Source organism: Panulirus ornatus, chromosome 2, assembly GCF_036320965.1.
Source record: "Panulirus ornatus isolate Po-2019 chromosome 2, ASM3632096v1, whole genome shotgun sequence".
Classification (NCBI taxonomy): domain Eukaryota; kingdom Metazoa; phylum Arthropoda; class Malacostraca; order Decapoda; family Palinuridae; genus Panulirus; species Panulirus ornatus.
This window is the reverse complement of record NC_092225.1, coordinates 45,728,901-45,744,131: the sequence shown is the minus strand read 5'-3', so window position 1 is coordinate 45,744,131 and position 15,231 is coordinate 45,728,901. Positions and strand designations below refer to the sequence as shown.

The 15,231-nt window shown below is 40.2% G+C and overlaps 1 protein-coding gene across 1 annotated transcript in view; it reads left to right on the top strand.

The window, feature by feature from the left end:
- Positions 1-14,723, top strand: part of LOC139752188 (glutamate receptor ionotropic, delta-2-like) — a 159,591-nt gene extending 144,868 nt beyond the window's left edge. The window contains exons 10-12 of the mRNA XM_071668160.1: positions 12,018-12,170; positions 13,866-14,036; positions 14,511-14,723. Coding sequence (XP_071524261.1) covers positions 12,018-12,170; positions 13,866-14,036; positions 14,511-14,723 — 537 coding nt within the window. The remainder of the gene's footprint in view (positions 1-12,017; positions 12,171-13,865; positions 14,037-14,510) is intronic.
- Positions 14,724-15,231: the final 508 nt, after the last annotated feature.

The window sequence follows — 15,231 nt, the reverse complement described above, 5'->3', positions numbered from 1 at the left end:
ACTATAGCATGTGTTGTGTGTTTCCTGCCAGTGTTACTATAGCATGTTACTTGTGTATCCTGCCTGTGTTACTATAGCAGATGACGTGTGCATCCTGCCAGTGTTATTATAGCATATGAGGTGTGTTTCCTGCCAGTTTTTTTAGCATGTGCTGTGTGTATCCTACCAGTGTTACTATAGTAGATGATGTTTGTATCCTGCCAGCGTTACTACAGCACAAGACTTTTGTATCCTGCTAGTATTATTGCAACACATGTCGTGTGTATCCTGCCAGTGTTACTATAGCAGATTATGTGTGTATCCTGCCAGTGTTACTATTGCATATGACGCGTGAATCCTGCCAGCGTTATCATAGCAGTTGACGTGTGTATCCTGTAAGTGTTACTACAGCAGATGACGTGTGTATCCTGCCGGCGTTACTCTAGTAGATGACATGTATATCCTGCCAGTGTTACTATAACAGATGGCGTGTGTATCCTGCCAATGTTACTACAGCAGATGACGTGTGCATTCTGCTAGTGTCACTATAGCAAATAACGTGTGTACCCTGCCAGTGTTACTGCGGCAGATGATGTGTGTATCCTGCAGGTGTTACTATAGCAGATGAAGTGTGTATCCTGCCAGTGTTGCTATAGCAGATGATGTGTGTATCCTGCCAGTGTTACTATAGCAGATATCGTGAGTATCCTGCCAGTGTTACTATAGCAGTTGATGTGTTTATCCTGCCAGTGTTACTCTAACAGATGACGTGTGTATCTTGCCAGTGTTACTATAACAGATAACGTTTGTATCCTGCCAGTGTTACTATTGCAGATGACGTGTGTATCCTGCCAGTGTTACTATAGCAGATGACATGTGTATCCTGCCAGTGTTACTATAGCAGATGATGTGTGTATCCTGCAAGTGTTACTATAGGAGATGACGTGTGTATCCTGCCAGCGTCACTATAGCAGATGACGTGTGTATCCTGCCAGTGTTACTATAGCAGATGACGAGTGTATCCTGCTAGTGTTACTATAGGAGATGATGATATATTTTGGCCGTGTCACTATAGCAGATGACCTGTGTTTCCTGTTAGTCTTACTATAGCAGATGACGTGTGTATCCTGCCAGTGTTACTATAGCAGATTACGTGTGTATCCTGCCAGTGTTACTGTAACAGATGACGTGTGTATCCTGCCAGTGATATTATAGGAGATGACATGCTTATCCTGCCAGTGTCACTATAGCAGATGACATGTGTTTTCTGTTAGTGTTACCTATAGCAGATGACATGTGTTTCCTGCTAGTGTTATCATAGTAGATGACGTGTGTATCCTGCCAGTGTTACTACAGCAGATGACGTTTGTATCCTGCCAGTGTTACTGCAGCAGATGTCGTGTGTATCCTGCTAGTATTACTATAGCGGATTACGTGTGTATCCTGCCAGTGTTCCTATAGGAGATGACGTGTGTACCCTGCCAGTGTTACTGCGGCAGATGACGTTTGTATCCTGCCAGTGTTACTAGAGCAGATGACGTGTGCATCCTGTCAGTGTTACTATAGCAGATGACATGTGTACTCTGCCAGTGTTACTGCAGCAGATGATGTGTGTATCCTGCCAATGTTACTAGAGAAGTATAGAGTATGACTTTCGTATCCTGCCAGTGTTACTATAGCAGATGACGTGTGTTCTGCCAGTGTTACTATAGCAGATTACGTGTGTATCCTGTCAGTGTTACTGTAACAGATGACGTGTGTATCCTGCCAGTGTTACTATAGCAGATGACGTGTGTTCTGCCAGTGATATATAGCAGATTACGTGTGTATCCTGTCAGTGTTACTGTAACAGATGATGTGTGTATCCTGCCAGTGTTACTATAGCGGATGATGTGTTTATTCTGGGAGTGTCACTATAGCAGATGACGTGTGTATCTTGCCAGTGTTACTATAGCGGATGACGTGTGTATCCTGCTAGTGTTACTACAGCAGATGACGTTTGTATCCTGCCAGCGTTACTGCAGCAGATGTGTGTATCCTGCCGGTGTTACTATAGCAGATGACGTGTGTATCTTGCCAGTGCCAGTTGCTACAGCAGATGACGTCTGTATCCTGTCAGTTTTACTCTAGCAGATGACGCATGTATCCTACCAGTGTTACTATAGCAGATGACTTGTGCATCCTGCCAGTGTTACTAGAGCAGATGACGTGCGAATCCTGCCAGTGTTCCTGTAGCAGTTGACGTGTGTATCCTGCCAGTGTTACTGCGGTTGATGATGTATGTATCCTGCCAGTGTTACTATAGCAGGTGACGTGTGTATCCTGCCAGTGTTACTACAGCAGATGACGTATGCATCCTGGTAGTGATACTACAGCAGAATACGTGAGTATCCTGCCGGTGCTACTACAGCAGATGACGTGTTTATCCAACCAGTGTTCCTCTAGCAGATGACTTGTGTATCTTACCAGTGCTACTATAGTAGATGATGTGCGTATCCTGCCAGTGTTACCAGAGCAGATGACGTTTGTATCCTGCCAGTGTTACCAGAGCAGATGACGTGCGCATCCTGCCAGTGTTCCTGTAGCAGATGACGTGTGTATCCTGTCAGTGTTACTACAGATGACATTTGTATCTTGCCAGTTTTACTATAGCAGATTAAGTGTGTATCCCGCCAGTGTTACTATAGCAGATGACATGTTTATCCTGCCAGTGTTACTACAACAGATGACATGTGTATCCTGCCAGTGTTACTATAGTACATGACGTGTGTATCCTGTCAGTGTTACTGCAGCAGATGACGTGTGCATCCTGCCAGTGTTACTATAGCAGATGACGTGTGTACCCTGCCAGTGTTACTACGGCAGATGATGTGTGTATCCTGCCAGTGTTACTATAGCATGTGACGTGTGTATCCTGCCACTGTTAGTATAGCTGATGACATGTGTTTCCCGCCAGTGTTACTATAGCAGTTGACGTGTGTATCCTGCCACTATTAGTATAGCAGATGACATGTGTTTCCTGCCAGTGTTACTATAGCAGATGACGTGAGTATCCTGCCAGTGTTGCTGCAGCAGATGACGTTTGTATCCTGCCAGTGTTACTGCAGCAGATGTGTGTATCCTGCCAGTGTTACATTAGCAGATTACGTGTGTATCATGCCAGTGTTACTGTAGCAGATAACGTGTGTATCCTGCCAGTGCTATTATAGCAGATGACGTGTGTATGCTGCCAGTGTTACTCTAGTAGATAGTAGATGACCTGTGTATCCTGCCAATGTTACTATAGTAGAATACGTGAGTATCCTGCCAGTGTTACTACAGCAGACTACATGTTTATCTAGCCAGTGTTCCTCTAGCAAATGACCTGTGTATCTTGCCAGTGTTGCTATAGCAGATTACGTGTGTATCCTGCCAGTGTTTTATACAGCAGATGACGTGTGTATCCTGCCAGTGTTACTACAGCAGATGACGTGTGTATCCTGCTTGTGTTACTACAGCAGATGTGGGTATCCTGCCAGTGTTACTATGGCAGATTACGTGTTTATCCTGTCAGTGATACTGTAGCAGATGACGTGTGTATCCTGCTGGTGTTATCATAGCAGATGACGTGTGTATCCTGCCGGTGTTACTACTGCAGATGACGTCTGTATTCTAGCAGTGTTACTACAGCAGATGACGTGTGTGTTCCTCCAGTGTTACTATAGCAGATGACGTGTGTATCCTGCCAGTGTTACTACAGCAGATGACATGTACATCCTGCCAGTTTTCGTTTCGTATAGCAGATGACGTGTGTACCCTGCCAGTGATACTGCGGCAGATGACGTGTGTATCCTGCCAGTGTTACTATAGCAGGTAACATGTGTATGCTGCCAGTGTTACTACAGCAGATGATGTGTGTTTCCTGGCAGGGATACTACAGCAGAATACGTGAGTATCTGCCGGTGTTACTACAGCAGATGACGTGTTTATCCAGCCAGTGTTCCTCTAGCAGATGACGTGTGTATCTTGCCAGTGCTACTATAGCAGATGACGTGTGCATCCTGTCAGTGTTACTACAGCAGATGACGTTTGTATCCTGCCACTTTTGCAATAGCAGATGAAGTGTGTATCCTGCCAGTGTTACTATAGCAGATGACATTTGTATCCTGCCAGTGTTACTACAGTAGATGACGTGTGTATCCTGCCAGTGTTACTATAGCAGATAACGTGTGTATCCTGCCAGTGTTACTACAGCAGATGACGTGTGCACCCTGCCAGTGTTACCATAACAGATGACGTGTATACCCTGCCAGTGTTACTGAGGCAGATGATGTGTGTATCCTGCCAGTGTTACTATAGCAGTTGACGTGTGTATCCTGCCACTATTAGTATAGCAGATGACATGTGTTTCCTGCCAGTGTTACTATAGTAGATGACGTGAGTATCCTGCCAGTGTTGCTGCAGCAGATGACGTTTGTATCCTGCCAGTGTTACTGCAACAGATGTGTGTATCCTGCCAGTGTTACCATAGCAGATTACGTGTGTGTCATGCCAGTGTTACTGTAGCGGATAACGTGTGTATCCTGCCAGTGTTATTATAGCAGATGACGTGTGTATGCTGCCAGTGTTACTCTAGTAGATAGTAGATGACCTGTGTATCCTGCTAGTGTTACTATAGTAGAATACGTGAGTATCCTGCCAGTGTTACTACAGCAGACGACATGTTTATCCAGCCAGTGTTCCTCTAGCAAATGACCTGTGTATCTTGCCAGTGTTACTATAGCAGATTACGTGTGTATCCTGCCAGTGTTACTACAGCAGATGACGTGTGTATCCTGTCAGTGTTACTCTAGCAGATGACGTTTGTATCCTGCCAGTATCACTGTTGCAGACGACTTGTGTATCCTGCCAGTGTTACTGCAGCAGATGACTTGTGCATCCTGCCAATGTTACTATAGCAGATGACATGTGTACCCTGTCAGTGTTACTGCGGCAGATGATGTGTGTATCCTGCCAGTGTTACTATAGCAGGTGACATGTGTATCCTGCCAGTGTTAGTATAGCAGATGACGTGTGTATCCTGCCAGTGTTACTACAGCAGATTACGTGAGTATCCTGCCAGTGTTACTATAGCAGTTGATGTGTTTATCCTGCCAGTGTTACTATTGCAGATGACGTGCATTTTGCCAGTGTTACTATAACAGATGACGTTTGTATCCTGTCAGTGTTACTATTGCAGATGAAGTGTGTATCCTGGCAGTGTTACTATCGTAGATGACATGTGTATCCTGCTAGTGTTATTATAGCAGATGACGTGGTATCCTGCCAGTCTCACTATAGCACATGACGTGTGTATCCTGCCAGTGTTACTACAGGAGATGACGTGTGTATTCTGCCAGTGTTACTCTAGTGGATGACGTGTTTATCCTGCCAGTGTAACTCTAGCAGATGACGTGAGAGTCTTGCCGGTGTTACGGCAGAAGATGACATGTGTATCCTGCCAGTGTTACTACAACAGATGACGTGTGTATCTTACCGGTGTTACTACAGCAGATGAAGCTTGTATCCTGCCAGTGTTACTATAGCAGATGACATGTGTATCCTGCCAGTGTTACTATAGCAGATGACATGTGTATCCTGCCAATGTTACTATAGCAGGTGACGTGTGTTCCCTGCCAGTGTTACTACAGCAGATGACTTTGTGTCCTGCCAGTGTTACTACAGCAGATGACATTTGTATCCTGCCAGTGTTGCTACAGCAGATGACGTTTGTATCCTGCCAGTGTTACTACAGCAGATGGAATGTGTATCCTGCCAGTGTTACTATAGCAGATGACGTGTGTGCCCTGCCAGTGTTACTATCGCAGGTGACGTGTGTACCCTGCCAGTGTTACTATAGCTGGTGACGTGTTTATCCTACTCGTGTTACAATAGCAGGTGATGTGTGTACCTTGCCATTGTTACTACAGCAGGAGAAGTGTGGATCCTACCAGTGTTACTATAGCAGATGCCGTGTGTATCATGCCATTGTTACTATAGCAGATGACGTGTGTACCCTACCAATGTTACCATAGCAGATGATGTGTGTATCCTGCAAGTGTTACTTTAGCAGGTGACGTGTGTATCCTGCCAGTGTTTCTACAGTAGATGACGTGTGTATCCCGTCAGTGTTTTTACAATAGATGACGTGTGTATCCTGTCAGTGTCACTACCACAATGATGAGGTGTGTATCATGCCAGTGTTACTATAGGAGATGACGTGTGTATCATGCCAGTGTTACTATAGCAGATTCGTGTGTACCCTGCCAGTGTACTCTAGCAGATGACGTGTGTATCCTGCAAGTGTTAGTTAGTACAGCAGATGACGTGTGTATCCTGCCAGTGTTACTATAGCATTCAATAACGTACTGAATTAAGAGATCAACTCTTACGTGTTCAAACAACAAATAAGCTCATACGTGTTCAAGTAACAGATCACCTGCTGTGTGTTCAAACAATAGATCTGCTCTTACGTGTTCAAACATCAGATCTTTTACGTGTTCAAACAACAGAGCCTCTCTTACGCATTCAAACAACAGATCAGCGCTTACGTGTTCAAACATCAGATAAGCTCTTAGGTGTTCAAAAAAGAAATCCCCTCTTACGTGTTCAAATAACAGATCAGCTCTTACTTGTGCAAACATTAGATGAGCTCTTACGTTTTCAAAAAAACAGATCAGCTGTTACATGTTCATGGAACAGATAAACTGTTGAAACAGATAAACTGTTGGAACAGATAAAGTGTTGAAACAACAGATCAACTCTCAGGTGTTCAAACAACATATCAGCTCTTACTTGTTCAAACAACGGATCATTTCTTGCGTGTTTAAACAACAAATCAACTCTTATGTGTTCAAATAGCAGATGAACTCTTACGTGTTCAAACAACAGATCGACTCTTACGTATTCACGCAACAGATCAACTCTTACCTGTTCAAACAACAGATGAACTCTTAAGTGCTCAAACAACAGATCAACTCTTACGTGTTCAAGCAACAGATGAACTCTTACGTTTTCAAATAACAGATATACTCTTACGTGTTCAAACAACAAATCAACTCTTAATTGTTCAAATAACAGATAAACTCTTGCGTGTTCAAACAACCGATACTCTCAAGTCTTCAAACAACATATCAACTCTTACGTGTTCAAACAACAAATCAGCTCTTACGTGTTCAGGCAACAGATCAACTTTTACCTGTTCAAAGCAACATATCCTCTCTTACATGTTCAAACAATAGATAAACTCTTACGTGTTCAAAAAACATCAGCTCTTGCTAGTTCAAACAACAGATCAACTCTTACATGTTCAAACAAAAGATCAGCTCTTACATGTTCAAAAAACAGGTCAAGTCTTACGTGTGAAAACAACAGATCAGCGCTTACGTTTTCAAACAACAGATCACCTCTTACGTGTTCAAACAACAGATCAACTCTTACTTAGGCAAACAACAGATCAGCACTTACGTGTTCAAAAAAGAGATCAGCTCATACGTGTTCAAACAACAGATGCTCTCTTACGCTTTCAAACAACAGATCAACTCTTACGTGTTCAAAAACAAATAATCTCTTACGTGCTCAAACAACAGACACACTATTGCGCGTTCAAACAGCAGATCAACTCTTACGAGTTCAAAAAACAGATCAAGTCTTACGTCTCAAAAATAGGTACTCTGTTATGTGTTCAAACAACAGAGCAACTCGTACGTGTTCAAACAAAAGATAAACTGTTATATTCACTTACGCGTTCAAACAACAGAGCAACTCCTACGTGTTCAAACAACAGAGCAACTCCTACGTGTTCAAACAAAAGATCAGCTCTTATACTTTCTTACGTGTTCAAATAACAATTGTTCTTACATGTTCACAAACAGATCAACTGTTAACTCTCAAACAACAGACGACCACTTAAATGTTCAAACAACAAAACTCTTACGTGTTCAAACAACAGATCATCCCTTATGTGTTGAAATAACAGGTCTGCTCTTACGCGTTCAAACAACAGATCAACTCTTACGTGTTCAGACAACAGATTAACTCTTACGTGTTCAAACAACAGTTCAGTTCTTACCTGTTCACCAGCAGATCAACCGTTAATTGCTCAAACAACAGACGAACTCTTACATGTTCAAACAACATCAACTCCTACGTGCTCAAAACAACAGATCAGCTCTTATGTGTTCAAACAACAGATCAGCCATTATGTGTTGAAATAACAGGTCAGCTCTTCAGTGTTCAAACAACATATCAACTCTTACGTGCTCAAACAACAGATCAACTCTTACGTTTTCAAACAACATATCAACTTTTACGTGTTTAAACAGCAGATCAGCTCTTAAGGGATCAAAGAAAAGATCAGCTCTTACGTGTTCAAACAAAAGATCAGCTCTTATACTCTCTTACGTGTTCAAACAACAATTGTTCTTACATGTTCACAAACAGATCAACTGTTAACTGCTCAAACAACAGACGACCTCTTACATGTTCAAACAACAAAACTCTTACGTGTTCAAACAACAGATCAGCCCTTATGTGTTGAAATAATAGGTCTTTAAGTGTTCAAACAACAGATCAACTCTTACGTGCTCAAACAACAGACCAACTCTTACGTTTTCAAATTACAGTTCAACTCTTACATGTTCAAACAACACATCAACACTTACGTGCTAGAACAACAGTTCAGCTCTTACGTGTTCAAACAACAGATCAGCTATTACGTGTTTAAAAAACAGATCAGCTCTTACGTATTCAAACAACGGATCAGCTCTTATGTGTTCAAAAACATATAAACTCTTACGTGTTCATATAACAGATCAGCTCTTACGGGTTCAAACAACAGATCAGGTGTTACGTGTTCAAAGAAACATACAGGTTTTACGTGTTCAAACAAGGGATCAGCCCTAATGTGTTCATACAACAGATCAACTCATAAGTGTTCAAACAACAGATCCTCTCTTACTTGTTCAAAGAACAGATAAACTCTTACATGTTCAAACAACAAATCAGCTCTTACATCTTGAAACAATAGATCAAGTCTTAATTTCGCAAACAACAGATCAGCTCTTACATGTTCAAACAACACATCAGCTCTTGTGTATTCAAACAACATATCAACACTTATAAGGTCAAACAACAGCTCCTCTTATGTTTTCAAACGACAGATCAACTTTTAAGTGTTAAAACAACAAATAAACTCATACTCTCTTGCATGTTCAAACAACAGAAACTCTCTTACGCGTTCAAACAACAGATAGACTCTTACCTGTTCAAGCAACAGATCAGCTCTTACGTGTACAAACAGCAGTTCAGCTCTTACGTGTTCAAACAACAGATATGCTCTTACGTGTTCAAAAAACATAACTCTTACGTGTTCGTATAACAGATCAGATCTTACGAGTTCAAACAACAGATCAGCTCTTACGGGCTCAAACAACAGATCAGCTGTTACGTGTTCAAAAAACATATCAACTCTTACGTGTTCGAACAAGATATCAGCCCTTATGTGTTCAAAGAACAGATAAGCTCTTACGTGTTCTAACATCAGATCAGCTCCTACGTGTTCAGACAATGGATCACCTCTTACGTGTTCAAACAACAGATCAGCTCTTACGTGTTCAAACAATATAGCAGCTCTTTCTTGCTCATAAAACAGATAAACTCTTACGTGTTCAGACAACATATCAACTCTTACGTTCAAACAACAGGTCAGCTCTCACTTGTTCAAACAACAGATCACCTCTTACGTGTTCAAACCACAGATCAACTTTTACATGTTCAAACAACATATCAGCTCTTACGTGTTCAAACAACAGATCAACTCTTACGTGTTCAAATAACGGATCAATTCTAACGTGTTCAAACAATATATCAGCTCTTACGTGTTCAAACACTAGATCCTCTCCTACGTGCTCAAACAATAGATCCTCTCTTACGTTGTCAAACATGGGATCAATTCTTACGTGTTCAAACAACATATCAACTCTTACGTTCAAACAATAGATCAGCTCTTACTTCTTCAAACAGCAGATCACCTCTTACGTGTTCAAACAACAGATCAACTTTTACATGTTCAAACAACAGATCAGCTCTTACGTGTTCAAACAACAGATCAACTCTTACGTGTTCAAATAACAGATCAATTATAACGTGTTCAAACAATAGATCAGCTCTTACGTGTTCAAACAATAGATCCTCTCTTACGTGCTCAAATAACAGATCAATTATAACGTGTTCAAACAATAGATCCTCTCTTACGTGCTCAAGCAACATATCCTCCCTTACGTGTTCAAACAACGGATCAAATCTTACGTGTTCAAACTACAGATACTCTCTTACTCGTTTAAACAACAGATCAACTCTTACGTGTTCAAAGAGCAAATCAACTCTTTCCTGTTCAAGAAGAGGTCTCTTACGTGTTCAAACAACAGATAATCTGTTTTGCGTTCAAACAACAGATCAACTCTTACGTGTTCAAACAACAGATAATCTGTTTTGCGTTCAAACAAGAGATCAGCTCTTACTTGTTCAAACAACAGATTAACTCTTACATGTTCAAAAACAGATTCTCTCTTAAGTGTTAAAACCAAAGTTCAGCTCTAACGTGGTCAAACAACAGATCAACTTTTACGTGTTCAAACAATATATCAGCTCTTACATGTTCAAACAAGGATCACTTCTTATTGTTCCAGCAACGGATCCGGTCATACGTGTTCAAACGTCAGATCAACTCTAAAGTGTTCAAACAACCGATCAACTCTTGCCTGTTCAAACAACAGATGAATTCTTACGTGTTCAAACAACAGATCAGCCCTTACCTGTTGAAGCAACAGATCACTTATTGTCCAAACAACAGATCCACTCTTTCATGTTCAAACAACAGACCAACTCTTATGTATTCAAACAACAGATCTGCTCTTACGTGTTCAAACAACAAATCATCCCTTAATTGTTCAAACAACAGATCATTTCTTATTGTTCAAACAACAGATCCACTCTTTCGTGTTCAAACAACAGATCAACTCTTACGTGTTTAAACAACAGATCAGTATTTGCCTGTTCAAACAATAGATCAGCTCTTACGTGTTCAAACAACAGGTCAACTCTTACGTGTTCAAACAACAGATCAGTTCTCAGGGGTTAAAACAATAGATCAGCTCTTACGGTTTCAAACAACAGATCAGCTCTTACATGTTGAAGAAACAGACCTGCTCTTACGTGTTCAAACAACAGGTCAACACTTACACGCTCAAACAACAGTTTAGCTCTTACGTGTTCAAACAACAGATCAGCTATTATGTTTTCAAACAAGAGATCAGCTCTTACGCGTTCAAACAACAGATCAGCTCTTAAGTGTTCAAACTAATCACTTCTCATTGTTCAAACAACAGATCCGCTAATACGTGTTCAAACAGCAGACCAAGTCTTACGAGTTCAAACATCATATAACTCTTGTTTGTTCAAACAATAGGTCAACTCTTATGTGTTCAAACAACATATCAACTCTTACATGGTCAAACAACAGAATCTCTTATGTGTTAAAACAACAGATCAACTCTTAAGTGTTCAAACAACAGATCAACTCTTAAGTGTGCAAAAACTGACACTCTCTTACGTGTTCCAACAACAGTTCAGTTCTTACCTGTTTACCAGCAGATCAACTGTTAACTGCTCAAACAATAGACGAACCCTTACATGTTCAAACAGATCAACTCTTACATGTTCAAACAACAGATCAGCTCTTACGTGTTCAAACAACAGATCAGCCCTTATGTGTTGAAAGAAAAGGTCAGCTCTTACGTGTTCAAACAACAGATCAACTCTTACGTGTTCAAACAATAGATCAGCTCTTACGGGCTCAAACAACAGATCAGCACTTACGGGTTCAAACAACAGATCAGCTCTTACGTGTTTGCATACAGATCAGTTCTTACATGTTCAAACAATACATCAGGTCTTACGTGTTCAAACAGCAGATGAACTCCTACGTGTTCATGTAACAGATCAGCTCTTAAGTGTTCAAGCAACAGATCAGCTCTTACGTGTTCAAACAACAGTTCAACTCTAACGTGTTCAAACAACAGATCAAAACTTACGTGCTCAAGCAACAGTTCAGCTCTTATGTGTTCAAAGAACAGATCAGCTATTACGTGTTGAAAAAACAGATAAGCTCTTACGTATTCAAACGACAGTTCATCTCGTACGTGTTCAAAAAACATGCAAACTCTTACGTGTTCATATAACAGATTAGCTCTTACGGGTTCAGCCAACAGATCAAGTGTTACGTGTTCAAAAAACACAGGTTTTACGTGTTCAAACAAGAGATCAGCCCTTATTTGTTCATACAACAGATCAACTCTTAAGTGTTCAAACAATAGATCCTCTCTTACGTGTTCGAAGAACAGATCAGCTCTTGCATGTTCAAACAACAGATCAGCTCTTGCGTGTTCAAACAACATATCAACTCTTATATGGTCAAACAACAGGTCCTCTTATGTTTTCAAACGATAGATCGACTTTTAAGTGTTAAAACAACAGATGATCTCTTATATGTGCAAAAAAAGATACTTTCTTACATATTCAAACAACAGAAACTCTCTTACGCATTCAAACAACAGGTAAACTCTTACGTGTTCAAGCAACAGATAAGCTCTTACGTGTTCAAACAACAGCTCAGCTCTTACCTGTTCAAACAACAGATCTACTCTCACGTGCTCCAAGAACAGACGATTTCTTATCTGTTCAAACAGCAGATAAACTCTTACGTATTCAAACAACAGATCAGCTCTTACGTGCTTAAAAAACATATCAAATCTTACGTGTTCATATAACAGATCAGATCTTACGGGTTCAAACAACAGATCAGCTCTTAAGGGCTCAAACAACAGATCAGCTGTTACGCGTTCAAAAAACATGTCAACTCTTACGTGTTCAAACAAGGTATCAGCCCTTATGTGTTCAAAGAACAGATCAGCTCTTACGTGTTCAGAAAGTGGATCACCTCTTACGTGTTCAAACAACAGATCAGCTCTTACGTGTTCATACAACAGATCAATTCTTGTGCAAACTATAGATCAACTCTTACGTGTTCAAACAACATAGTAGTTCTTTCTTGCTCAGGAAACAAGTAAACTCTTACGTGTTCAAAGAACATATCAACAATTACGTTCAAACAATAGATCAGCTCTAACTTGTTTAAACAACAGGTCAACTCTTACGTGTTCAAACACCAGATCAACTTTTACGTGTTGAAACAACAGATCAAGTTTTACGTGTTCAAACAACAGATCAGCTCTTACGTGTTCAAACAACAGATCAACTCTTACGTGTTCAAATATCAGATCAATTCTAACGTGTTCAAACAATAGATCAGCTCTTACGTGTTCAAACAATAGATACTCTCTTACGTGCTCAAAAAACAGATCCTCTCTTACGTGTTCAAACAACGGATCAACTTTTACGTGTTCAAACAACAGATACTCTCTTATTCGTTTAAACAACAGATCAACTCTTTTGTGTTCAAAGAACAAATCAATTCTTCCTTGTTAGAAAACAGGTCTCTTACGTGTTCAAACAACAGATCAACACTTAGGTGTTCAAACAATAGATCAAGTCTTACGTGTTCAAAAGCCGATACTCTCTTAAGTGGTCAAACAACAGTTCAGCTCTAACGTGTTCAAACAACAAATCAACTCTTACTGTTCAAACAATAGATCAGCTCCTACGTATTCAAACAACAGGTCAACTCTTACGTGTTCAGATAACAGATAAACTCTTACGTGTTCAAACAACACATCAACTCTTACGTGTTAAAACAACATATCAAGTCTTACATGTTCAAATAACAGATACTCTCTAATGTGTTCAAATAGATCAACTCTTACGTGTTCAAAGATGAGATCAGCTCCTGTGTTCAAACAACGATTCTCTCTCACGCGTTCAAACAACAGATCCTTTTTTATGTGATCAAGCAACAGATCAACTCTTACGTGTTCAAAGAGCAGATCCTCTCTTACTTGTTCAAAGAACTGATCAACTCTTACGTGTTCAAACAGCGGATCAGCTCTTGAGGGCTCGAAAAACAGATCAGCTCTTGTGTGTTTGAAAAACTGATAAGCTCTTACGTGTTCAGACAAGCCATCAGCTGTTACGTTTTCAAACATCAGATAAACTCTTACGTATTGAAACAACAGATCAACTCTTACGTGTTAAAACAACAGCTCACTTCTTACATGTTCAAACATCAAATAAACTCTTACGTTTTCAAATAACATATCAACTCTTATGTGTTCAAACAACAGATCAGCTCTTACGTGTTCAAAAAAACAAATCATCTCTTACGTGTTCAAACAACTGATCGCCTTTTACGTGTTCATACAACAGATCACTTCTTATTGTTTAAACAATAGATCAGCTCATACGTTTTCAAACAGCAGATCAGCTCTTACTTGTTCAAACAACAGATCAACTCTTACGTGTTCAAACAACAGATCAACTCTTACGTGTTAAAACAACAGATCAACTCTTACGTGTTCAAGCAACAGGTCATCTCTTACGTGTTCAAACAACAGATAAGCTCTTCGGGTTTCAAACAACAAATCAGCTCTCATGTGTTCAAACAGATCAGCTCTTACGTGTTCAAACAACAGGTCAGCTCTTACGAGTCCAAAAAACAGATCAACTCCTATGTGTTCAAACAACAGATCAACTCTTACGTGTTCAAACTTTAGATTAACTGTTAAGTGTTCAACAACATATCAACTCTTATGTGTTCAAACAACATATCAACTCTTACGTGTTCAAACAACATATCAACTCTTACGTGTTCAAACTACAGATCAACTCTTACATTTTCAAACAACAATTCAGCTCTTACGTGTTCAACAGATCAAGGCTTACGTGTTTAAACAACACATCAGCTCTTACGTGTTCAAACAAGAGTTCATCCCGTACGTGTTCAAACCACAATCACTTCTTATTGTTCAAAAAACAGATCCACTCTTTTGTGTTCAAACAACAGATCAACTCGTACGGGTTCAAACAACAGATCAGATTTTACGTGTTCAAACAACACATTACCTCTTATGTGTTCAAACAACAGATCAACTCTTACGAGTTCATACAACAGATCAACTGTTGTGTTCAATCAACAGATCAACTCTTACGTGTTCAAACAACATATCAACTCTTACGTGTTCAAACAACATATCAACTCTTACGTGTTCAAACAACATATCA